This window comes from Epinephelus moara, chromosome 6 (genome assembly GCF_006386435.1).
Source record: "Epinephelus moara isolate mb chromosome 6, YSFRI_EMoa_1.0, whole genome shotgun sequence".
Classification (NCBI taxonomy): Eukaryota; Metazoa; Chordata; class Actinopteri; order Perciformes; family Serranidae; genus Epinephelus; species Epinephelus moara.
In genome coordinates this window covers 34,992,774-35,019,642 of record NC_065511.1, presented here as the reverse complement: position 1 = coordinate 35,019,642, position 26,869 = coordinate 34,992,774, and the positions used below count along the sequence as shown (strand labels likewise).

Here is a 26,869-nt window from a genome sequence, read left to right as displayed (position 1 = left end):
TTTTTCAGATACAAGCATCATTTATTAGCTTTACATCATGACTAAATGTTACATTGCTACATAACCATTATTCTGTACAATTTTTCTTTTACAAATGTCAGGTAATTGAATGTGATAACTGTTGTTTCGACCTATGAAGTGGGAAAGAACAAGGTTTCAAAACTGTTGTGCCACTCGCACAGTACAGGCTATGACTTTGGTCTTTACAACAGGAACAAATGAAAGTACTTACAAAATAAACTTGGTTTCATAACATCTGAATAACCGCTAATACAGTGTGTTATCAGTGTATTCATAAAAATCTCGGGAAGAAAACCAAACTGTTCCATTCCTCGCAGTTAATTTACCCTCACGTTTTGTCCTTTTTGAGAAGGAATGTGACAGAGACAACATCATAATGCCTTTTTATAAAAACAGACCGTAGCGTCATATCACCTTCATTTCAGACGGGTTCAGCTCAGGTGCATCCTGGATCGAGTGAATGTTTGCGTTCGTCTCTTGTTTTGTCCCGTTCAGGTGTGAAATGCATCGTCCTCAGTAGTACGAGCTCAGGTGGGAGTGGGTGGCGGGATGTCTGGTCATGGCTGACCCAGGATAGATGGGGCTGTTGGGTGAGTTCCAGTACGTAGACGGAGGGCTGAAAAAGTTGCCGGGGGAGACGGGCATAGGTGCAGGATGGCCACCCATGAAGTTCATTTTGGGCTGGTGGCTGTGGTAGGGCTGCACGTAAGACATCTCAGTTGGATACTTAACAATCCCCCCTTCTGCTGCGTGATTCTGGTGTGCCTGCGAGATGCCTTGGAAGTCAAACTTGTAGGCGTAACGCTTGCCGTGCACCTTAGTCATGATGTTTTTGTCATAGTAGTAGCGCAGGGCACGGCTCAGCTTGTCATAGTTCATGTTGGGCTTGCTCTTGCGCTCGCCCCAGCGCTTGGCCACTTCATCCGGGTCGGTCATCTTGAACTCGCCGTTGGTGCCCTCCCAGGTGATGATGCCGGCGTTGTTGCTGTCGGACAGCAGCTCCAGCAGGAACTGCCACAGCTGAATCTGCCCCGAGCCTGGGAGGATAAATGAAGAGGGAGAGTTGATGAATCGGGTACTGATGCACACAAATACCAGTAACTGTGTGAAAAGTTCATGTCTTTAATTTTTTATTTGTAATTTAAAACATTTTGGAGGAAGTAATGATCTGTGTAGATATCAAGCCATGAGCAGCTGGTAGCCTTTAAAATTATTATAAGACTAATGAATGAAGGAACAAAAACAATGATTTTAACTCCACTTGATGAATGCAGTTATTCCAGGACCTTGGACAGCTCCCCAGTTTTTCTTGTAATAGAATACTAAGGAGTTTTGTTGTAGACGGGTTTCTGTCCTAACAGTATTGCGACACATATCTAAATCTTAGTCAGCTTTTTTTTTTTTTTCACCAAATGTGACCTTTTCACTGTGTGGCTTGGAGGAAGTGACAGACATCAGGGCAGACACCTACCCACAGGCCTGTGAGCGCTGGGGTCAGGGAGCTTGTACGGACTTTGTTTGCCTGTTCGGTTCTTGGATGAGCTGAGGGCTTGGCCTTCTGTGAGGAAACAGCAGGGCAAACAGTCACTTTGGTGAGAGGGAAGCCAGATTTCGTCTCAGCGTAAGCGTGATGCAATTCTGCTGACACAACAGGTGTTGCTTGACGTTTACTCCATTTTGGAAAGTAAGTGCGTGTGTGCCAGCCCTTGCTTGCTTTTCTTTTTCACATGTTGCCAAAGCAGACAGTGTAAAGGCCTCATTTGTGACATCCTTGTTGGATTATCTTGTGGTGGTTTAGAGTCTTACCTGGGTTGGCTAGCCGACTGCTAATGGGCCCTAATGTCTGATACGGGTCTGTAAAGAAGAAAAGGCATATTATTTTTACATTTTATTGCAGACGTTACTCAGTAAATCTTTTCATCTGAAGGGACTTGAAGACTAGATAAAACTCTCCATGCTGTTTGACATCACATGCATTATAATCTAATGTACGTGTTGTTCCAGTTTGGAATGTCAAAAAATAAATTCTCAACAATCAACCAATTAAATGTATTTTTCATATTTTTGACTGGTTATGCATGTCGGTCTATAGGTTACTGTTGCTGCGCTTTAGTTTACTGCACTGCGTACCACTCAGGTCTGGTGGCAGCTAGCAAGGGGCACCCCTCATTGAGCAATTACCGCTAGGAATGCCTTCACAACCCAACAGCGTTGGTGTGCAAACATTCTGCCCACCGTCTGGTCTCCCCCTGTGTTCGCCCGGTCAGTAAGCAGCTCAATTTTGAGCCAAAACCCCCCTTTAGCAATGTTAACTATCAGTGTTAGCTCAGTTAGCACTGTAAGCGATGTCAGCACGGCTAGTGGTGCCAACATAATTAAAAATACTTAGGGGGTTTTGTGACTCAAAATGAAACTGGGAGACTAGAGGTAGGGCACCAGCAGCTGGTGACATCGCCCCAGTGACGGTACAGCGTTACCAGCAGGAATTGCTGAATGAGTGGCGCCATTAGCTAGCTCCCACCCAGCCCAGACGGTGCATAGTGCAGAGTGGCCAAAGGCGAGCTAACCAGTGAAACCCAGAGGGTGGGCAGTGGGCACTATGTTTTGGAATGTTAACGTGGCTAACCAGCTGCTCCAGCATCCCAATTCACACTTTGTCAATGGAGCTAAATGGACTAAATGGAAAGGCTTCTTGTATTTCACGTTATTTAGCGTGTTTTTGTTCATCTTAAAAATGAAGTAGTTACTGGTTAATGGGTGTCAGGCTATCAAAGGAAAAGTAACTCAGACTGACATCAATATTTCCTTGAAGCAGGCACTCATTAGGTGGAGTGAAATATATTTAAATCACAGCCCACACCTCCATTTTGTTAAGTGACTAAAGTAAAGTTGACTTTTCACCTCTGAACCTCAAAAACTTTTTGATCGTTGTGGAAAAAGGAAATGTCCAGTACTTTGGTTTATGGCTAAATACCCCCAAAACTAATAACATTCCCGTCTGCCCAGCTGTGCTTTGTGCTAAGTGCTGATTAGCAAATATTGACTGGGATTTAAATGAAGCTTCTGAGGTTTAAGCAATCATTTCCAGCACTGTGTTAGTCTGTAGTAACTGACCTGCTTTAAAGGTCCTTGTGTTATGAATATATTAAAATATTTGGCACAAGTGACCTTCTTACCTTGCACAATTCTTGGAGCAGGCTCTGTCACTCTTGAGCTGTGTTGGTGCTCCATGGAGGGACCTACAAATTGAAAATAAAATAACTTCACAGAATTGTTTGATCCTCAGCTGTGGCCTAATTTTGGATTTACAAAGTCAATTTCTATGTAAAACCAGCAGTTGTTCATGCATTAAAAACTAATTCTGATTATTAGTTTCATGTCATTCTCGTTTTTTGTCGTCTTACCTTTCGGCACTGTGCTCATGGTGTTTGTCGGCCAGCTGTTCCTGCAGCTGATCTCATCAAAACCGCTCTCTGCAGACACAAAAACAACAAGGATGAGACTAGACATTGGCCGACACGTGGCATAAAAAGGCTTTGAAGTGGACAGTGGGACAGTTCAGCTATACTAGGAAGGAAATCAGTAAATGGAGACCAAGACGATAAGAGTTTGGAGGTCTGAAGATGACCCCCAGTTTCTTGGGCAAGCGTTCTTTTGTTCAGGCCACCCCTGTTGCCACAAGATTGTGAATTGTGTCCCAGGAGCAGGACCCATACCCCCATTTCCTGCGCCGGTGCAGCTGTTTCCTGTCTGAAACTGGCTGTTGAGTTTTGGACTCGTCAAAGTTTTGTCAACTGAGGCCAGTGTTGTGCCAAGGCACCGTTTTGACTCTTGAAACTATGTAACACGGTTCTGAAACTCAACACATTATTTTTAAATCCCTAAATCATTCAAGTAGTTTGCGGCTTTTTGTGATGTGTTTAAGAATGAGACCCTGAATTCTGAGCTTTGAATCACACCCAGAAACATTCGTACAGATCTAGACAGTATGACTGATGGAAAAATGGTAATGAAACATGAAATACTGAAAGAAAAGTGTTTGTTTCAGAAAAATACATTTTCATCGTGTATTTAAATCATACTGAGTAAAGCCTGTTAACTCATAATGGATTGAAAAATGACATACAGCAGTGTGTGGGAATGTCGTCACACAGCGCCAAAAATCTCTTTTCTATTGTATAAATTATTAATATGACAAATTAAACTTTGGGCAGCCTACTAGAATAATATGATTGTTGCTTTTTCAGTCCACTAGATTCATTTTACTGCAAAAAAATGGCTGAAGTGAGATGAACAGACTGAAAACTTTATCTTACTAAATAAAACAGATGTTGACAAAGTTTTCCTTTGAGGACATAATTTACTGTTTAAAAAAGGTAATAAATCACAATTTATTTTATTACAATGATACTGAATTATGATTTAAGTATCCTGAAAATATCATATTGTGGATTCTCTGATGATTCTCACCCCTGCTTCTTTACCATTTACTGGTATATCATGTGTTGTGCAGTGTCATGTCTCATATAATGCGCCTCATGCAGCAAGATTCTCTCAAATGTCTTTTATATTTTCTTTTAATTGTCCTGTACATAACTCCAGATGCACCAAATGATTTTAACCGTCCAAATCTGCTCTTACCCGGATGTCCAAAAAGAGGCCTTAAGAAGAAGAACTTCTGCAGTAGTCAAATCAACTTACTGCTGAATAAACTTAAGTAAACATGATTTTCCAGAGTGTCAGTACTGGCGTTACATGCAAAACTAAAAACCAGCATTGGCAAAACATTTGTGATGCTGTCACTCTGTAAAAATAGTGAAGGGCCTGCATTGAAAGTGTTATTTAAGTAACATTACAATCATGAAAATGTATTCAGCATTAAATGTAAAAGCACTCGTGGAAATTTTTAAGACACTTTAATAAATCAAAATAATTAAAAATAAAAAAGGAGTATGTCTTTATATACAAAGTTGGAACCATGAAATGTTTTTGCATAAAAATCATTTGACTAATTGTTTCAACTGCAGTTGTAAATGTTGATATGGTTTGTGTATAGAATCCTTAATTTGTAAAGTAACTAGTAACCTAAGTTATCAGATGATTGATCTGCAGCTCCGTCTGGCTTCATGGAGCTTTATAGTGAGTTTTAGGTCATTGTTCAGCAGTTTTCACTGAAAAGGCACTAAAATCCTATTGTGCACAACCCGTCCAACACCAAACATCAGATAGACATAGTAAGCGAGATAACAGCCAGATATTTCTCAAAGGATTTGGTAGAGCTAAGTGAATATTTGGCTACACTCAGCAGGTGGCCAGATACACGACTCCATATGAATGATAATGTTGCTCTGTAACTGCTGAATATTTTGATATGCAAGTGTTTGCTCACAGTTCCTTAGGGTGTTGTCAGACCTAGAGTTGTCTTGCTTTGGTCTGAATCAGGAACTAATTTTGTAGTAAAGTTGTATAATTGCCTAGAGTTGGTTCATGTTCTCACGGCAGCATTTACAAGTGGACCAGATCAAATGCCTTGTGTGAGAAAGCTGCTCTTGATTGGTCAGAATTTCCATGTGGGAAAAATCCAGGAAGTAAAGCAAACGTTGAAGAAGAGTACACTTGCAAGATAAATGTGACACTTTCTAATGTCACAATGGAGGGACAACTACGCAGGTTGATTTTAGCGCTGCTCATCGTGGACTATATTGCTGTCATTGTTCATTTTAGTCAAACCATACAGTTTGAAAACGAGGCGCGGCTCCAACTAGAAAACAATGTTTTGATGCATTGGATGTGCTGAATGTGCATATTAAGGCAGTACAGGAGGAGGTGCACATTAATAATCCTCCAGGACTGTAACATGCTCATGTTTAACCCAAACAATGTGTCATGTGACTGCAGTTGCTTCACATCCAGGTCAGAACACGTTCTCACCACAAACGAACTGCACCAGAATTCTTTTGTATCCGGACTGAGACCACCTCTTCAAGAAGGTCTCGGTTTCTGTTTTAGTGCTCACCTGAGTGCGATCGCTGTGTTCACACCTGCCCAAATGAACCGCACTTAGGGGGCAAATGAACTTGGGTTCGTTTGAACCGAACCAAACAGGGCAGGTGTGAAAGCACCCTTAGTTATTAATAATAAAGAGGTTAACACCCAAAAACGCAGCTAATCTGCCTCATCAAAACTTGGGTCAGATTTTAAGGACAAAACAAGGACCCCATCAAGACGCTGACTGAGAGAGGTTTTCAAAGCTTTCGATGGCAAGTAGATGAGCTCACCTGCTTTCACCTGTAGTCTGGGCTGTTGTGGTGGTGTGGTGTTGGTGGGAGTTGTGGAATACGAGAACGTAGGGCTACCTGAAGCAGAAATAACAAAAAAAAGTCAAGATTATATTCTGTTAAAATGGATACAACAAATATCATACTGGGGTGGAATTTGACATGAGTGGTCTTTTGAAATAAAGGATAGATATCAAAGGCATTGCAAGACAAGAGAGGAGTTTATTTGTATTTTTGAGGACTCAGTTTGTGGTGTTCTGTAGTACTGGATTATTTTACATGATAAGATGTTACTGTCATTTTGTCCACCTCTTTTATGTTGTAATGTTACCTCGAAAACTGGGTTAGAACACGGTTACTGTCTTTTTTAGCTGCATTTGTAACACGGATTTGCAGAAGCAATAATCCTTCAAAATGATGTAATGTGGCAAGTATCAGAAATCATGACAACATATTATAAGCCAAATACAGGAAACCTGTGCTAGCAAAGAGGAACAGTGGTCACAACACTTACTGAAGACAGAAAAAATTCAGAAGTCAACAATGTGACAAACTTCAGCCTCAAATGGCATCATGATCTTGTACAGTACAAGTGCCCCTGTAGTGTGTTGCAACATGTTTATAGAGAATGTAAAGGTTTCTTTTATTCTGTGGCCACAAAAATATTTGTGGCCACAGAAGAATGAAGGCCATTTTACATTGTTCAAATCAGTGTCGGGGGAGAAGAACCGACCACTGTTATCAGCTGTTGTCAGACACGAGGCCAGCCTTACTCTGCCGGAGGTAATTGAGGTGTGAGAGCAGGATGTCTGCGTTGTAGGCCGACGTGAGACGCATCATGTCGTCTTTGGTCATCTTGCACAGGGCCTTGCCGTCCAGCGCTTGGAAGAGAATGACGTCCACCTCCTCCAGGACGTACTCTTTGATGGCCCAGTCCAGCCACTGCCGCACGTGGTCCTGTGACCAAACCTCTGGATCTGCCATCAGAAGCACAAAAATGATCAGAACAGTACTGGGTATACGGACTTGTAACGTGCAGTCTCACTTTTTTGGAGGACTGTTTGTGTTTTTTTTAAGATCCTTAAGCTGGCTAAAATGTACACATTATATCTGGACTTTTGAATTAAATAGATGCAGTTCTGGCCTTCACAAAGTCATGAAGAGGAGGTTGTAGAAGTTGCAGAGTTAGGAGTCGTGCAGACATGATCCGAAATTACTATAACTTGCATAATGGATTTCCAGTGCATATATTCAGGGGCGTAGCACCAAATTCTGGGCCCTGTGAATAAGCAGTCTCTATGGGACCCCCGCCCTTCCTCTCCTGATCCATGTATCTGTCATGCACCTTCTGAGTTTCTTTTACAATGTCAGTTTGCTCTTCCTTTCTTTTCTTATTGGAACCCCAGTTGTCCTTCTTAAGAGAAGACATGACAGTGTGTGTTGGTGCTCCTGCAGCATAAGCAGTCAGTCACTCTACTCTTCAGTAGCTGTGTTTAGAGACAAATTTAAGGGTCAAGAGGGGCCTCAGAGAGCCTCATAGGGCTGAGTAAAAATAATCGATCCATTCAATTCAAATCGATCTCCATTTGAAAGACCCCATATGGATTCATAAAATCTGAGATCGATCTTTTGATACACGCCTTTTCCCATGGATGTGTGGAGCTTCAACCCTGTTAATCTTGACGGTAGTAAACGTGCCGTGGCGCTAAAGTATTTACAACCTAGTCTTGAGCAACTCCAACGTTACTGGTTCTTTTATCTGTAACTGTTAGCTTCATTTTTCTTTTTGTAAAATGTACAGTATTAGTTCTCTGAGAATCTCTTCCACATTCTAGCAAAAATTGGTACTGTAACTGAAATATCCCCATTGAATCGATTCAGGAAATCAGTGGCAATACCCAGCCCAAGCCTCCACTGCTTTTTAAATACAAAGTCTAGTCTTGCAATAGATTTATTTATGACACTAATTAATAAGAAATAAAAAAATTGCAAACAAAATTTTTTTTTATTCCAGGCTTTCCCCTCCAGTTGGGACCCTGGGAAATTAGTCCCACTTTTCCCCCCAACTACAATGTCCCTGCATTTACTTAAAGTCCCGCTCAAAACTGCTACAAAAATGCTTGCGTATTGTATCACTGTGCACAATGATTTGTGCAGAGTTTGACTCTAAAGCATTCATCTGCTGAAGGACGTGAGTTTATCTGAGCTCAGTTGAAGTCGTGCAGGTACAAGATCATTTTGTGACATCTTGTGACTGTTTTTTTTTTTTGTTTTTTTTGGTGGTGGTGGTCCAGTGTGTAATCTTCCAGCTTCATCTACGTGACATCTTCATGACATCAAAGTGGAAAACATTTGCATATTCACAGATTCTGGATTTATCAACAAGGGAGAGTGAGAAAATGTAGTTGTAAACTTGAATTTGTTACAATTAAACTTTTAATATTAGTCTTAAAACATGTCTGGATTGACCTTTATATACCAGTTGTGGCTTGCTGAAATTCTTAATACTGAATCTGAGTGCTTCCATGCTGCTTTTTTTGGGTGAAACATGTATTATCTGGTCTTTTACATGTTGAGAGATGCTTCTCTTTTGGTTCTCTTAATAAAAATGCTCATAAAGAAGACGAGAGGATGGAGTAAAGATCATGATACAGAAGTAGAGCCCTTGGGCAAACATGATTTGTTTGTGGGACATGAAAGTGCTGAATAACACCGGAAACAACTCAGATATGAGTACCAGTTGTGACACTGACTGTGAAGTGGGAGGTTGGGTGGGTTTACTCACTCTGAAAACCAATGCCTGGTTTATTCAAACTTTTTTTGTGTGTGTCGTGCATATTTTGTAGTTTTAAAAAAGTCGATTAATTGTGAAACTGCCTTGATTGAAACCTTAAATTCTTATTTCTGATTATGAAAAGTGTTCAATTTTGAGAGGAGGCTGAAATCACAGTGACAGACACAACTTAAAGTTGCGTATTAAAATAAACTGCGATTTTCTTAATTTATTGTCTGCATCTGTATGTTTGGCCTGGTTCGTCACAACCTGCCACCTGCTCTCATGATTTCCCTCAAGGTAACAGGAAGTAAACAAATAATTACCGATACTGCTGAGCTGAAGACAGCCCCAGGGACCTTTAGTGTGATATTTGTGGCGGTTTTGAGAAACCCTGTTAATGTTTATGTGCAACAGGTATGGGCAATAACATTGTATTGCATATTGCTTTATCGTTGTACACATTTCTGTTCTCCAAATTAGGGATTAAAGCAAACTACATTTATAAAAAACAAAAAAAAATAGTTAAGGTTTTGTTTTGGATGTGAAAAGGGTTTTTTTATGTTAAAACATAACAGTGGAACACAGTTTACTGCATTAAACACTTTGATTGTAGTTTAATGCATGATTTTGGAGATGCATTGGATAAATAATAAACATATTAACATAGTAAATGATTTAAAGAACGTCACCGAGCCCCAATACTGGGGCAGCTAAGTATGACAGTTGTGGTTAGAGCGACACATTTGACACAGATGTAGGTTTATATGTTTTAAAAAGATATAGATATCATGGTGCTGTAGATTTGACCCTATTTTTCAAAATGGCTGCCAAACAGGTGCTAAATATGCCTGAATGATGTGTCAAACTGATTTTATGAGTCATGATGATTGCCAAGGTGTTTAAGCTGATCCCTTAGCTGAACCATGGCCTTCCTATGTTATTAAAGGTTAATTTTGTACACCTTTAATAACATATAAACCTAAATCTGTGCCAAATGTGTTGCTTTTGTTGCAAAATGCATAATTGTTATGCCAATTTTAACCAAGCCTTAAATGTGGGGTTTTTTTTTTAAATGTGCATATACCCTGGTTTGAGAGAGCAGTTAATGCTCTTTTTCATTATTCTTTTCATTAATGAAACATTTTTCGTAATGCAGTAAAAGATTTTTGTAGTGACGTTTTGTTTATCCTATACCTTGTCTTTAAAATTATAAATGTAACATATTAAAACTGCTATTGCATTAGATAGCCTTTCTGCATGCTCAGCCCTGTCTTTCGAAATTATGTTTGTATAATAACCTCTGCTCTTTCAATACAATATCTGCACATAGGCACTAAAGCGCAATTTAATATATTTATGGTTGAAGTTTAAAGATCCTGTCCAGTCATACATTCTCAGAGACGGGGTTGATACTAAATAGTTTTACACTTCTACACATGCTTTTTAGATCACTCTTTTTTTATAATATCAGATGTTGCTTCACTACTAAACCTTAGGCTCTGTTTCATTTTCTTGGTAAAACAACAAACTCTTTTATACATTTACATTAATAGGTAATATAGTTTTTTGTATTGTTGTGTTTGACCCTAATGAGACATTTGTACGATGCTGTGCTGGTGTCTGTTCCGTTGTTTCATGTCCTCTGTAATAACTAAATTTTAGGTTGAAATCGATGTCAGTGTCTTGGTACAACAATCACTAGTCTGATTCAGGAAGGCAAGCTCATTTCCAGTAGCAAACAATGACTGTAAATTGCCCGTAATATTAGGCAGGAGCTTTAGACATGAAGAGAAACCACCACACCCTCGTGTCCTGATAGTCCTTGGTTAACACATGCCACTGTGATGCAACATCCGTGTATTATGAAGCAGAATAACCCGGCGCTGGTGACTCATTATAGAATCTCGTTAGACCTGAGCTAAGTTTTAATGTGTCTACTGCAACTGTTTTTGAGCACGTCTGAAGTGAGACACCTTCATAGAGACTGACTCACTGAAACATGCTGCTCTGAACTGCTTATATTATGAGTCTCAGTGGATGATAACAGTATGGGAAGTGTGCAAGAGAGTGAACATATCACATGTCATCAGGTTAGTTTTTACATGGTTGTAGCAGTGACTCATAGCGAGAATGAAATGGACCAAGTGCAGTCTAAACCTTGACTATGACTACTCGGATAGTAATGACACATCACTGTCTTTGCTCCAAGATGCATGAAAGTAATTTTCCTCTGCAAAGAAAAAGGGAAATCTACTGAGCTCACAGTTCAGCTGTGGCAAAAGTTGGTTCAGACCAAATATGAGGCCACTCATCTCTACATATATCCCTGTGAAAACACAGTGTATTTTAAAGTTAGGATTTTGACTTGAGTCAAGAGCGGTGGTGTTATTATGAGTGTTTTTGGACAAATGTTACCTTGAATGTCTGTAAAGCAATGACACATCCTTCCTGTTTTGTTGTCACATTCAACTGGAGGATATGTCGTCTCTGTTTTGAAGAATGAGGCTGGCGTTGTTCTACACTTTTCATATTGTCAACCAGCCTCAGGAGAATGACTTAGTCCGTCTCTTAATACTTTCTGACTTCCTGTGGCACTCAGCCCGAAGCTCAAATGTTCCTACTGAAAGTGTGTATCTTTAAAAATGGGACACACATCAATAGTTTTAAAAATACTTCATAACTCCAAGCAGTTTGATTCAGATGAGAGTAAATGGTGCATTTTGGGAGGAACAAGTTCAGCTGCAGATTAATACAGTGAGTCAAAATAAACTAGAGTGCCCAGGTTCATTGTAATGAAATAAAATAGTGTGGCTTCCAGATGTGTTTTTGGACAACAATGGAGCTCTATGATACAGAGAAATAAAATATATCAGACTTTGGATACAGTCAATACTTGTAGGTGGGGTGCTTGTTTTGGTTTTGGTCCTAGAAATGACGTTTGAAAAAACTACTCCACCCCACTACGAGTGGATACTGTATCGCAAGATCGTCTATTTTGGCAGAAAACTGAAATACGTTGTCAGTGAATATTTTGTTGATGCATTCATTATCAACATTTGACGTTAATATGGGCAGAACTTTAATCACATTTAAAGGCAGCTGTGGTTTATCAGCATGCACTGCTGCTAAAAAGATATTGGCGGTTAGGTTGCAGCCACCACACAGTGTTTTTACTCAGCAAAGAAAATACGTGTTAATAGAGATTTTATCTGTGGAGCTCTCTGCTGCGATGAAGGAGGCAGGTTACATCATGCTTGAGGCGAGAAAGGAGGTGCGCAGCTTAGCTAGAAAAATGATATGAATTTGTATTTTGTCTTCATTTTTACTCTACAGTGCACGTTTGAGAAACATTATACATGCATAGTGGAATTTAGAGAGAGAAGATGGGTTGAGGAATGATCAAAAGGTGCAGGTGTATATGTCTGTTACTGTCTTTGTCATAACAGTAGGGTTTTGTTATATGAGGTATGATGTTAACAAGAGAAAGTCAGGCAGATTTTGTTTTTGTTATTATGCTCTGTTCTGTTTATTTAGCTGTCTGTCATTGCCCTGATATCTACATGTGTTGTGATATTGACAGCAGTTATTGGTTAATGTATACCTAAAATAAAATTAACGTAACATTTCCTCATTATGTCAATAGAAAACGCAGTATTGGGGAGAAACTAGTAACCTGTAACTACACAGGAGCGAGTACTAGTTCCACGAGCGATGAGCGAGTAACTAATGTAATTAAATTACACAATAAATGTCAGTGCAATCAGTTACAGCTACTGAGAAAAAAAATATATGTAATTAAAATACAGTTACCAATGATTACAAGGGGCTGTAATCATCTGGATATATTCTTTCTGGTATAAAGTTTATATGTGATATTATTTCTGCTGCTTTCCATCATTTCACCGAGCAGTAATGCCTTCTTTTAGGATAGCCTGTTTCCGGAAAATGTTCAGCTTTAATTTAAAACATTTGTAAGAAAAGTAACCAAATATCATAAGTTACATTACTTAATACATTTTCAACTGAGTAACTAGTAACCTGTAACATTTCAAAAGTAACCTTCCACTGAGAAAATGTGATTTGCTCGCTATTACATATTTGCTGTTTTAAATTAGTTGTATATGAACTTAATTTCTAGGAGACAGGAAGATTTGTGGGACTTGTTGATAAGAAGAATGGAGTCAGTTCTTGCCAGTTTTATACTTTAAGAAAGTTAATATCTTAATGTCCATGTGGGCTCAAGAAAATGCTTTTTTTAAAACATGAAAAAAAAAACTCTTTGTAGCGACAGTGAACATGATAAAAGATAGCACCTACTCATCACACCTCTATTCCTGAGTGGTACATTTATGCTTCAGACTTCACACTTCTTAAATAGAATTCATTTTAAACTCTGATGTCATGATCAACCCGAAACCTGCTATTGTTCAGCTGTGACTCTGGAGAGCATTAATTGGTGGTGGTAGTTTGGAGGAAAAACATGCGGTGCTGCTCTCTGATTCAGTTATTAATGTTACACAAGCTCAGTGTGTGCCAGCTCTTGGGAAACTGTCCTGTGATGGCGTCAGTCTTGTGTGAGACTGGAGGGTGACTGAGGTCGAGTGACTCAGCTCACCTGCTGGCACGATGACCCTCTTCTCCTCTGTGGTGCTGCTGGGTGGGGTGGCCGTCTGGGGGCTGACGCGAGGCTCCGGGTACGAGGCCTGGTATGGCATCGGGGCGCTGTCATTGCTCACATGTCTGGAGCGTTTGGTGACGCTGCAGTCCACAGGGGACTCACGGCTAAAACAGACAGATGAGAAAAGTGTAGTAAGATCATTCAAATATCTTATAAATGTTGTAAATGTTATTCAGTGTCAGTACGCTGCTATTTATGCAGCTCTAAGAACTGCTATCGTTTCAAATTATGAGAGGTTTAGTGTGGCTGCTGATCTGGTTGTAGAATTCACAGTTTCAATTGGTGCAAGTTTATTTCCTCTTGCAGTGTTTGCTAATAGCTGAGAGAAGATAAGTTCAGTCCGAGTCTGTTTCACACCAACACCATTCCAGTGAGAAGGTCATAAAGAGAAGGCTTTCAAGATGTAGATCTAAGTATCTCTAAATTAAAATGGTTGCACGTCCCAATCTGGTCTTTATATAGAGATTAGCTGTTAGTAAATATTTACACCTGCTAACTACCAGGTGTATCTGGTTGATTCCATCTGTAGGTAGAGCTGTAACAATTAGTCGTTTAATCAGTTAGACAATTGACAGAAATTAAATGGCAGCTGTTTTGATAATTGAGTATTGCCTTCGTCATTTTTTGAATAAAGAAAGCCAAACATTTGTTGGTTTCATGCTTCTTTAAAGTGAGGATTTGCTCATTTTCTTTGTCATGCAAGATAATAAACTGAGTTGCTTTGGATTTTTGGACAGATAAAACAAACTATTTGAAGATGTCACCTTGGCTTGGGGGAATTATACAGGGCATGTTTTAATATTTCCTATCATTTTACTGAAAAAAAGATGAATCCGTTAAGCCGGAAAATAATGAATCGACAATGAAAATAATAGTTAGTTACAGGGGAAGGACTGGAAAAACCTTTTCATGTAGCAGCAGTTGAAGTTTACTCAAGCAAAAGTACCAACACGACAATGTAGAAACACTCTATTGAGTCCTGTGCTCAAAATCCTGCTTCAGTAAAAGTACAGAGGTATTATCAGCCAAAGGTATTAAAAGTGTTAGTACTCCTTCTGTAGACACATGGACCCTGTGACTGATATAATATGAAATTATTAGATTGTATTAATAGGCATGTGGCATTTTACCCTCCTGAGGACATTACATTTTGGGTTTACTTGACCTTATACTTCATTCTGCTCAACTCGAACCTGTTGTCCTCGTTTGTGGACACTTTTTTGTGCCATCTAGTGGTTGTAAGAGCACAACACACTAATCCATGTAAAAACAAGATGGCAGCCATCTCTGCCAAGTCAGTCTGCAGCCGATCCCGACACAAAAATTGACAAGGTCCAAACCTGATCAAATGTAATGGTTGAAACTTGTTTTTTTTATAATGAATAATGTGGTTAGTTTGATGTGGCAACAAATTTTACCAATTTTAGCAACAGTAATTAGGAAGTAGTGGTTTGAGGACATTGGGACTTTATCACCGTTGAGATTGTTCAGTTTTTAATACTTATTAGGTCCTACTGATCCCAAATAGCTGCAGAAAGCCCCCAACCCTGTCTCCTAGAATCTACCTTTGCCTGTTGCTAAACTACTTTCTTTATTACGTTTTTGTGGCAACGTAGTCGCTGCCTAGATTATGTTCTGAGACAAAGTTTATTTCAGGTAAAGAAACACTACATTCACGTACTGCATAGACTATAGAAGAAGATGGCTGGGGGGGATGGCTGGCGTACCAAGAGCAGGACCTTGACACCAGAACGTATGGTCTGTGTCCAGACTCCTGTCTCAGGTTTAGGCAACCAAAACACTTAATTTAAGGTTAAGGAACACATTCGCACTCCGACCTCGTCACATATTGATGTTTGATCATGGACTTTCGACATCGTCCACATACGACGTGCAAGGTACCCTGGGTGTGTTGGTTGTTGACGTTCTGGGACGGCGTGTCAAGTTTTGCCTGTTACATGCGTTGTCTTCTTTCAAAATACACTTCTGTTTTCACAGGAAATTTAACATTTACATTCAGTCTCTTTCAAAATAAATGCACTACGTCAGTACAACACCGCAGATTGGTGGTTAGGTTTTAGGAACAAGGAACAGGATTTGGCTTTAGAACATTTTTGCAACTTGTGTGATATGTTCATTAGCAACATTTCCTCACTAGGCTTAGTAATTCTCTCTGCATAATGTTTCCCTCAAACTTATTTGCTGTTTCGGTTGTTGTTTGCGGTCTGACAATGATTTAACCTCTGGGAACAACCGCCAACATTTCAGAATTCTGGTGTAGCCAGCAGATGTCCGGCCCAAGACTTTCTCTTCCATGTAGGGTAATTTCAGCTAATGTCTACAAACAGATATCTGCATGTTGGAATGCAGACACATTTATAAAACGCTCAAACCTGATTGGTTAACACGACTGGGAAAACGGACTACAAACGGAAACAACACGCTTCTCATTCCAAAATCTGGTCCTGTTGCCTGCAGATGCTTTATACATATGCAGATATCTGTTTATAGAGATGAGGGGCCCCCAAGTAGGTGCTGATTTTTTTGGGTCACAATCTTTAATAGTCTTTAATAATCTGTGATATTTTATAAAATTATCTTTTTTTTTATAATCTTACTCTGAAATGTAGCTAGTAATTATAGCTGTCACATAAAGTTAGTGGAGTACAAATATAAATTAGCAGAAAATGTACACAATTACAAGTAGCTAAAAATTAGTAAACGTTCATTCCACCACTGATGCTATGTAATCCTTTAGTTAAAGCTGAAACACCAAGAAGACCGTATTTGGAATTCAAACATTTCCACTCATCAGTGGTGGAAAACAACAAGGTACGCAGGGTTGCATTTGGTAAGAGAACAATAAACAAACATTTTTAGAGTCTGGAAAACCCAGACTGTTGACATGGATGATGACAAAGCTACAGTCAGATAATCCGGGAACCCTTTCTCCCCTGTGGCCTCGGCCTGTCCTGACTCACCTGGTTCCATTGACGTGTTCGCCCCTTTTCCCAGGGTTTTGCGCCGCCGACCCCACCCATTCTGGCTCGGTGGGCTCGGGACTCTGCTTGGAGGCCTGGCTGAACCCGCCGGGCGATGTCATCTCAGCCTTCATGTGCACTCCGCTGTAGGGCGGCTCGAATATGGGCTGATCCTCACTCACCACGGACAGCGCTTCCTGTCAAACAGAGCCACAGTGGTCAGTGTCTGACATTAATGTGTCGGGTCACAACCTGTGGAAACTGTCTTTTTTTCCAGCAGTCTCTGTTTATTCCACTCAAGATGCCTCGGTGAACAGAAGTAAAACCTCGTTAGCTATAAGAGCTGTCGGAGTGATAGTAACAGCACAACATATCTGAAGATTGAAAGATTTTACTGTTATCCAAGGTTTCAAAGTAAAACTTGTTGTGTTTTGTGTGTGAATATAAACAAAGTCCCTGTTTTAAACTTCACTTTAACAGGAAAACAGCACCCATAATTTCTACTGAAAGACTAAAGTTTGTTGCTTTTCTTGTGGAAGTTGTTTGTGATTCAACAAATTCAATAACCATATTTTTTTTAAAGGATAGACCAACAGAAATTACAGGAAATCATATCTGTTTAAAATACTGACTATAACAGCAAAACCAATGTTACAAAATGACTCACCAACAATAGATAATGGGTTTGAAACGTAATAAAGACTGACTGTAAAGGTCAAGTGCTAGTCCCAGAAGTGACAAACCAAACACTAGATAGCATCTTCTGTGTTTTTGCTTCAGCCAACATATTTAGCAGCCCCTCTGCGATGAACGGCACCCGCAAAACACTGATATTTTTAATGTGAAATCTATTCAGTGTTTTTAGTCACCTGGGTTGTTTGTTTTGGAGAGGAAGAGACCTCTGCGGATAATTTGGCACCTCGTAAAAACCTCCTGAACATGTAGATCTTAAATTATCAGATTAAAAAGGTGACCACAGATTAGGAGGTACTAGGCCAACAGCGTTGGAGAAGCACCGATTTGTAACTTGATACTGCTTTAGTCAGTGTTTTTAGACCTCTGTGGATAATTCAGCTCCCAATAAAAACCTCTTGAACAATGAACACTGAAGGAATCCTAACCAGGAGAAATTTCAGCTGGTTGCAATGTGCAGTCCTCACCTCAAGATGCCACTAAATCCCCCTAAATTTAACATACTGCTCCTTTAATGCTTAGAGAAATTACCTATGTATTAAACAACTTGAGAAATGAATCACTTCCTTCTGCTGTATACTTTCCCATTCAGGAAATATTATGAATATGTAGAGCAACATAAAAACTCTGTCTAGATTCATACTAGCAGTCTTCTGACTGTATGCTTTTGTTTTTAACCTCCAAAATAACGCTGCAACAACAACAAAAAAAAGCTTAAGATTCAGTGCAGTTACCTTGTGATTGATTACAACTTTAAAGGTATGTTTTATCTTAACAACCAGAGAGACAGCAGGTTATCAAACCACTCAGAAAAATATTTACGTGTGAAATCACAAGTAACTGTTTAGGCAGTCAGGAGGCTGTCTAATCTTGAACATCAGTAACCTTAACCACAGTTTTATTTTGTCGTTAGGATTGGGGTTGAAGGCGGGGGGGGAGGGGTGTTAGCTCAAGGTGGAGTCTAATCGAGATTATAAATCCGTCTTCCTGTGTTCAGCACCTACAGTGAGGCCTCAAAACCACCCCAAGATGGCACTTTCATCCCCCGCACTCTGGAGGGCAAAACACCGGACCTGTTGTTCTGCCTGCTGCTCACATTAAGTGTGTGCATGTGTGATGTGGCCACGGCACTCTAAGTGGGTGCAAGTGCGTGTTTGTTTAGAGGAGTAGAGCATTGTCTTTGGGCCTTGTACGTCAGTGCCGTGCTTTTTCAGTGGCCTACAGGAAACCTGGCCGCCATGTGCAGAGGAACCTTTTGGCACAGGCCAAGGGAGAGGAAATGGTGGAGGAGGGGGGCACAGTGTAAAAATGTGGGTCATTTTAAAGCTGGAAAACAACCCTAAAGGCCTGTGGTCTGGGGAGGGGAGGGGGTCGGGTTCATTGGACAGCAAGAAGAGTATCGCCTTGATTGAAGTGCCGCCTTCACATTGTGTTGTTCTTTTTGTTTTTTCTTTTTTTGCCTCTGTGTTTTTTTTTAGCTCAATTGTTGCCTGAGCATTGTAAACCACTTCTTAATTCATGGCACACAGTTTGGCATTTCCTCAAGGCTGCAGACAAACTCATACAGAAGTCGGTGTGTGTGGGATTTTAGCAACTGGAGCTTTTGCTGCTGTGTAACGGATATTCCCTTTTTAAGCAAACAAAAGGTTTTAGTAAACAAAAAAAAACAACACATTGTGTGTTTCACATCAAACAAATATTACCTGATATTAGTTGCTCACGACTTAAAGACCCAGACGATAAAAACATATAACATGTTATGTTTTAAATGAAATTAGATTTAGCATTGTACGCCTATAACATTGTTAAAGTCATGATGTACCATTAAAAAAGAAAGCAATATTGTCTTTTTTTGTTCTGTTTTTCTCTCTCTCTCTCTCTCTCTCTCTCTCTCTCTCTCTCTCTCTCTCTCTCTCTCTCTCTCTCTCGGCGGCTAAATTACCCAGAATGCCACTTGATTACCAACAGTTAGGTCAGATATTTGGCAGTGCAGGCTGCTCTCATGAACTGTTCACCTATTGACTAATAACTGACCAGTTAATTAAAAAACTAAAATTGAAAAAAACAAAAACGCAAACTGACATGAAATACAAGAAGCTTTTAATTTTGGTCAGGCACTCCTGTGATTCAGTGTGAGCTTTAGCACCACATTTCAAAAGGCTATCCATGTTCCAATGTTTTGTGATGTAAACGTCTTTCTATTTTATTTTCTGTCAGCTTTGTTGACAGACAGTCGGCTAGCTGTGTTAACATATCACAACATAGTGCCGACCCTCCAGTCTCCACTGGTTAGCTGACGTTAGCCTTGGCTAAGTTAGCAAGCGAGGATGCTTATTTGTGGCAGGGTGTGGAAACATGGAGCCCACTCTGCAGTCTCTCTGCACATCGCCCCGGTGAGTAAGCGGCATCATTTTGAGCCACAAAACCCCTTTACTTTGTTAGCACCACTAGCCATGCTGACACTGCTAACAATGCTAACAGAGCTAACAGTGATAGTTGACAATGCTAACGGGGGTTTGTGGCTCAAAATTGAGCTCCTTACTCACCGGGGTGATTTCGGGGGAGACCGGAGGGTGAACACAATGATTCCACTGCAATGCTGCTGGGTCAAGACGGCATTACCAGCGGTAATCACCAAATGAGCAGCGCTGCCAGAGGTACCACCCAATCTGGCTGGTGCTCAGTGCTGAGCAGCCAAGGCTACCTAACCAGTAGAGAACAGAGGGTGGGAAGTGGACTCTATGTTTTCACATGTTAATGTGGCTAGCCGGCTGTCTGTCTCCCACCTGACCCAGGTGGTGCACAGTGCAGTAAACTCAAGAGTAGAAGAATTAACCCAAAGGCCGACATGCCTAACCAGTCAAAAATATTCTCAGCCGTTAACCAATTAATTGTTAACTGTTGATATTGTGCTTGGGAAGGCTGTGATCACATGACCAATTAGCAAAAGGCTGCGTAAGGCCTCAATCACACATAAAGTGTTTTAGCAGCTGGAGGTGCCTTTTTGTAATCGTTTTTGTGTTGCTAGGGCCTAAAGTTTTTGTGCTCTAGGCGTCTGATATTTTGGCCAGAGCGCTCTGAACTCCTCCAGTTGAAAAACTTCAACTCAGATCGGAAAAGAACCCCACATCATCTCCGCTTTTCCCCTATGTCCAATTGGATGATTTGAGAGGCGGGCCTTCTGTGGTGGTCACAACAACAAGTTTACAGTTAGTAAACAATGAAAGTAAAACTGGTGGTGCTCGGGTCGCTTGGCAGGATGAATGGATGCCCGGTGTTTAGTATTAATTTTGGTTGTGCTAGGCCAGACGATAGACAGCAGGTTGTCAAACTGTCCCCGAGTCATCCTAAAATATGCCTGGAAACAGCCATCATCGAGGAGAAGCTCCTGGACCAACTGGTGGTACTCCCCATGATCCACGCTCTTTTTTAGGGTCTCATGTACCCACACAGATCTTCGTTTCCCTGTGCCCAACAAACTATTTGCTGACAGCCTCTCACCCTCAACCAGAGCTACAGCAAGTACCCTCTGCCAAAAATTTTAGGAACTAGATACTAATTACTGTCAAATAAGTACGATTTTAAAAACCGAGAAAGGTTAGGGTATGGAGGTGATGAGGTGGCTGCCTTGCAACAATAAAAAGGCGCAGCGAGTGTTCTTTTACTAGTGACATTCCTTTAAAAAAAAAAAAAAAGCCAGTGCGATGCGCATCACATTTTGCACTTTGTGATCAGGGCCTGTGGAGGATGGTTCAAACAAACTTAGGACTTTTCACCCAGAGATGGGTGTTCACATCCCGAGTGAAAGTAAAGTGAGGTACATAGTCACCATTTTTATTTTCCTAAACCTAACCAACATAACTTCAAGTATGTAACTTTACAGTAAGCAAATAATGTGACAACGCCATTCATAGGGCGCTTATTCGTTAGATATCCTGTAAACTGTTGTATGACGATACATTGGGGTGTGTTATGCTAGTTGCAGCCAATGTTGCCCCAAGCTAAGATAGGGAGCAGGTTTCAGAGGTCTGGTAGACTCACTTCTTTTCGAACTCCACACTTTGAGATTTTATTTTATGTTCAAACTTTAATTTTATGTTCCAGCTGAGGCTAACTCAAGTGACATCACTTGAGGCAAATGATCAGACTGGACGCAGTTCCATCTTGTGCCACTGAACGCTTGCAATAACTGTTTTAACATAGTAGTAGGGTTGCAGCAGTATACAGGTTTTTAGGTATACCGTGATATTCAAATTGACGGTTATCTTACGGTGTACATTTGCATATCTATGATACTGGAAAAAAATGCAACTGGACGGAGAATCTCAGCTTTATTTGAGTTATTTTAAAAACTGACACTTTTAACAAACTTTCATTTGAAAAATGTTTTCAAGTTTCAATTAAAGTGATAAAAAATTTGGTCAACCAGAAATACCCCTCTGTTTTCATTCCTTTAAGGCTCTTTTTTAGGTTATAATAATAATAATTCTGTAGTGGCGTGATACTATGACACTGTGATATTTTCTGAGACAGTTATCGTACCGTGAATATCTCATACTGTACCGCAGTAGCATGCTCAAGACCTGTAAAAACATTTGTGTGTTGTATAAAATCAGTGAAGTTCCCCTTTAAATGTTAAACACCGTACATGAATAGAAACATAAGAGGTTATGTTCTACATAAAGAAAACTCTAAATGAAGTAGGTGTCACATTTTTCGATGATCAATATCTACGTTGCAACGCTAACTTCATGAATTCTTGCATGTGACAGAAGTGTTTGTGTTTCGCAGGACTTCTTATTGCCCTGCTCAGCTTTCTTTCGACCGCACTCCGTGTTTACTTCTTCTTCAACTTGATTGCTTTGTTTGACTTCTGTCGTGTTGTCCTTTTCCCCCCACTCTTCCTCTCACGCTCTCAGTGCCTTCAGAGGCCCTCCTCTCTGTGCAGAAGTGAAACGGTTGGCTAAAGCAGGCTAATTCTCTTGAGAGGACACGATGGTGAAAACTTTTACGTCGTGGTTAAAGACGATTTTTTTTAAAAAGTTTTTTGGTGCTCAACACTCAAACTGTTGATACTACTGTGACTCACAGCCGCTCATCACATGCAGTTTTTGTACATTCAGTGACAAGCTCATGCTTTCACAACCACAAACTCACTCCCGCTCTTTCTTTATCTTCCCCTTGCGCTCTCTCCCTCTCTCTCTCTCTCTCTCTCTCTCTCTCTCTCTCTCTCTCTCTCTCTCTCTCTCTCTCTCTCTCTCTCTCTCTCTCTCTCTCTCTCTCCTCTGCACACTGATACAAATATACCAAAATGTGGCCTGACCGCTAATGCCACAACTGACTTCCTGTTCAATGTGCTTCAGCTTGTTGCTCAGTAACACAAAACAGCTTTTGAAAACATGACCTTCTCGAGGCCGATGCTGTGCTTGTGCCTCGATGTCCTAAAATTTACACCGGTTAGGTTCAGTTTGATAGTGAACACTTTTCACTCGCTGCGAGAGCACAAACATGAAGTCCTGCACGGAAACACTTGGCTTAAAGTCAGCAGCTTTGTGGTTGCATCATGCAGTCTTGCCCAAACCAAGAGCTTGATGTTTACGACATAGACGTTCATGATTCGTATATCTTTATGTAGTAACATTTTAGATTAACAGTTAAACTGCAGGACAAGTGGTGGATAACAACAACAATGACAACAACACCATGTTTGACTTTGATTATCTAACCTTAACAGCTCCACCTCCAACTGTATGTTCCTACACTTTTAAAGTATTTTTTTTATCAAACATCAAAAGGGATATTACAACACAGCCTGAATGAGATATTTTAAGTCAGTAGTCATGTTATGAATCAGATATGGAGGGTGTCGGTTTAGTTTTGAAGCCCAAAGGCTCTTAATGTTTAATGACAGGGACTTTGAATTAGCTAATAAAATTTGTTCAGAAAAAGTGAGTATTTTTTTCATCTTGCACACACCAAATAATTGTCTTTTAGCACAAGATAGAAAAAAATCACCTCTCAGGACTTTTGGGGTTCCGTTTTACGAAAAAACAAAAAAAAACAAAGTTAAAAAACAAGTTAAGTTTCTTTCAGTTAGCTATACTTAATGTTTTCTGGCACAGCAGCATGACTGACCTATTTTTGCCTGGTTGGAGCCTATATTCAAAACCATATCTGCTAACTAGGGCTGCAACGATCTGATTATTTTTTTATTTTTTTAGTATTGATTAATCTGCTGGTTATTTCCCTAATTAATTACTCAGTCTGCAGAACATCAGAGAACTGTGAAAAATCCAAGGGGCCAAGGCGACGTAATAAAATGTTTAAATTTGTCTAACCAACATTTAAAAAACAACACAAAGAAATTCTTTTTTCTACTATGGAAAAGCAAATTTGAGGGGCTTAAAAATTGATTAGCAAAATAGTTGCAGACTTATTTCCTTTCAGTTGACTCATAGATTTCAGCTCTCCTGGTAAAACAAAAAACCAGTGGTTCCCAACTGGTGGCAGGATAAATTGGAGGGACTGCAAAATGATTTGCGAAGTAGGAGAGCAGGAAAAACATATTTCTGAAATGTGCTCTTTTTTCCCCCATTTATTCTTGTGAATTACTGAATATTCAAATAAAACAAAGGGAAACTTTGGTTGAACTGTTCACAACAGTAAACACATACCTGTGACAAGGGGCCATAAGAGCTTTGTTTAAAGGAGCCAAAAGCCTAAAAGGTTGGGAATCACTGCCTCAAACTGCAACCAAGGATGTGGTTAACTTTTTCCATGCATGCACCAGTTACATGATTCATATTTAAAGTCTGTTAATGAATTTCTTATTTGTGAAGTGTTAAGTAGCTGATTTACAGGTGAACTGCACTGCAGCCTGATAAATAATCCTCATGTTTTGCTCTGGACTGATGGAGATCTTATGTGAAATCAACACAGATCGATTTTAAACTTTAAAGACTAAAACTGAACTTAACAGACTACTAACAGCAGTGCCATTCACACATGATTCATAATAACTTAATAGTTTGTGGGTCTCTTCTTTCTTAGCTTTCTTCACTGTGTGTTTGTAGAAATCAAAAGTTTTAAGGTGTTACTGAGCTCCTGTTTACATGTGGGTCTGCCACAAATGGCTTCCAGATACTCCAAGAATCAAAGTATCTAGAAGGGTTAGGGTATCTGTACAACTGGTGCCAACTCCTAATCAATAGGAGGATCAAAGGCATAGGTTTTGTTTCAACACATGAACCAAACCAATTTCCAAAAACAACTTGAGCACCAAACACTTAATTTCCTGCATTCTGGTAATTTTTTATGCACCAATTTGTGCCTTAACTGCATGAATTTATGCTGTAAATGTATTTAATTTTGTCAGAATTAAAGTCTGGTGCGACTTAAATGGTTTTATCGTGGTAGACAAATGCACATATTATAGATAATGAGCTGAATGTGTCCCCTGCGTCTCCCTCCCCAGAGAGCACATTCAACAGAGATGAAGTTGTGCAAAGGCACAGCCCTGTGTGCTCGCCATGTCTGAGGCAAGTGGCAGAAAGCAGAAGTAAAAGTTAAGGCAAGCAAGCTGATTTTGCAAAGGCCCGAGCAGCTGCACTTTCTGCCACACAAACAACAGTGCGGTTTTCACAGCTCGGAGCCTGGCAGCACGCAGGCCTGTGCAGGCCGCAGATACAGATCCAGGCCCGGTCCTCCTTCACCTCCCAGCCTGTGAGCGGACAACGTAGAGTTAAACAATGCAACGCCTCAGTTTGTCCACGTCGTTTCTTTCTGGTGAGGCTTTGTTGCCTTTTCGATATTTTTTCTAGTCCACGGAGCGGAAATGTGTGCGGAAAGTCTGAGGTTTGAGACAGGAAGCCTGCTGAGTTCAGATAACGACACCTGACAAGTGCTCCCGTTTGCAGCTATAAATTATACTTAAAATAACCTAAAACACACAATCTGCTGCGACACACTGCGAGAGAGTCATTATCTAAAGAATCACGTTTCATTAACGAAGAATTCCCCATGTGAGCCTGCATTTAAACACCAAACAACTAAAATATAAAATAAAAATAGAACTAAGTAAATGTAAGCCTTCGTGTCAGGGGGGGTCCTCATTTTTCTGCACTGGCCCTTTAATCATTCCCTCCTCTTTATCTTACAAGGCAAATAATGTAACTTGATTGACTTTACACTCCAAAAATATTTTTTTAGAATCGAAACAGGGGAGGCATGAGCACAATAATTAGTTCCTCAATCTACTGAGGCCATTTTAAAATGCATTTTTTTTCTAGTTTCACAGTTAACCAAAGAAGGCCTTTATTTTGGTTGAAATATCAAGTCATTCGTTATAATAAATGGTTTATAACAAATTAAGAATTGCGTTATTAATATTGCGTCGAAGTTAGGAGAGATTATTCAGAAGATTGCAAGAATAATTCAATGCAGAAATAAAAAATAAAAGCCTGCAGGCGAGTGTTGCACATTAGACGCACATTCGTTCAAACGATAAAATGAGTTAGTATATTTGTGGCTTATAATCAGATAGAAATGTTTACCTTTTTTCGTTGCGCAATAATCAGTTTTCAGTCATTAAAAAAAGTTCTTTTCGATTTGAAGTCGTGACATGAAGGCCTTTATTTATTTCTGCATTTTTTCCCGAAGAAATTTAATCAAAGCAATTAGTACATTGTGGTCGTCCGGAGAAGATAAACAGCTGTAATGGTATGAAATGTGAAATACCAGTCATCTGATGGAAATGGATCCTCCTGCTCGTTAAAAATGGGTTCTCACTGTATCCAAGTTGATCCATGGCGCCTTCAGGGGCACCTGCCTGGTGCGCACCAATAAAATCCAGCATCCCTTCATTAATTTATTCCTCGTTTAAGTTTCTCAACCCCGCTAAATGTTCAGTGATTTCATTCGTTATTTTTTGCTGTTGTGTCGCGGTTCCGTGGATAGTGCGGGCTGGGCTCCAATTAAACACAGAAATTAGAAGAAAAAAATAAACGAAACGCGTTTGGGAATCCTCTTTTACGCGCATAACCGGCCACCAATTAGTGTTTTTATCTGAGTGTAAAGATGTAGTGGTTAGTTGTGTTATTATAGAGCCGACATACAACCACGAACGGGAAGGAAGAGGAAATTTTGTACAAGAAGGAAAGAGTGGGGAGCTCGCATCACCGCCTCGACTCTCTCACTCAGCAGACTCAGAGCTGGTGTGGGTGGCCGCCTGTCATTTTCACCAGCAGCAGCAGCAGTGTTAAAAACCATCAAACACCTACCTTTATCGTACAGTCCATTGCAGAAGCCTCGCAGTTTTTGTCATTTAGTCGTTTTTGTCAATGTTGCAGCTTATTTAGCCTTCTAACCTCACTTCAATGCATGCAGGGGTGCATTGGCTCTATGGCGCAAACCATTGCAGTTACAATTTTTTGCTCACAGACCA

At 40.1% G+C, this 26,869-nt stretch overlaps 1 protein-coding gene across 3 annotated transcripts; it reads right to left on the bottom strand.

Moving 5' to 3' along the window:
* On the bottom strand, window positions 1-26,869 carry fli1rs (Fli-1 proto-oncogene, ETS transcription factor-related sequence). 3 transcript variants are annotated; one of them, XM_050047012.1, is made up of 10 exons: window positions 26,706-26,869; window positions 16,735-16,931; window positions 13,691-13,857; window positions 7,073-7,276; window positions 6,300-6,377; window positions 3,426-3,494; window positions 3,198-3,260; window positions 1,828-1,875; window positions 1,493-1,579; window positions 1-1,058 (listed from the first exon to the last, which is right to left on the bottom strand). In XM_050047012.1, exons 1-10 carry the CDS (start codon window positions 26,721-26,723, stop codon window positions 535-537), a joined length of 1,455 nt encoding a protein of 484 aa, XP_049902969.1. In that variant the 5' UTR covers window positions 26,724-26,869; the 3' UTR covers window positions 1-534. The 3 variants fall into 3 exon arrangements, with proteins under 3 accessions (XP_049902969.1, XP_049902970.1, XP_049902971.1); XM_050047013.1 differs by lacking the exon at window positions 26,706-26,869 and adding an exon at window positions 26,164-26,551; XM_050047014.1 differs by lacking the exon at window positions 1,493-1,579 and having other exon boundaries at window positions 26,706-26,868.

Coding starts and splice junctions, on each gene's coding strand:
- fli1rs (XM_050047012.1), bottom strand. Junction 7,277..13,690: donor GAGGGTCATCGTGCCAGCAG/GTGAGCTGAGTC, acceptor TTCTGATGGCAG/ATCCAGAGGTTTGGTCACAG. Junction 1,876..3,197: donor TGCTCCAAGAATTGTGCAAG/GTAAGAAGGTCA, acceptor TCTTCTTTACAG/ACCCGTATCAGACATTAGGG.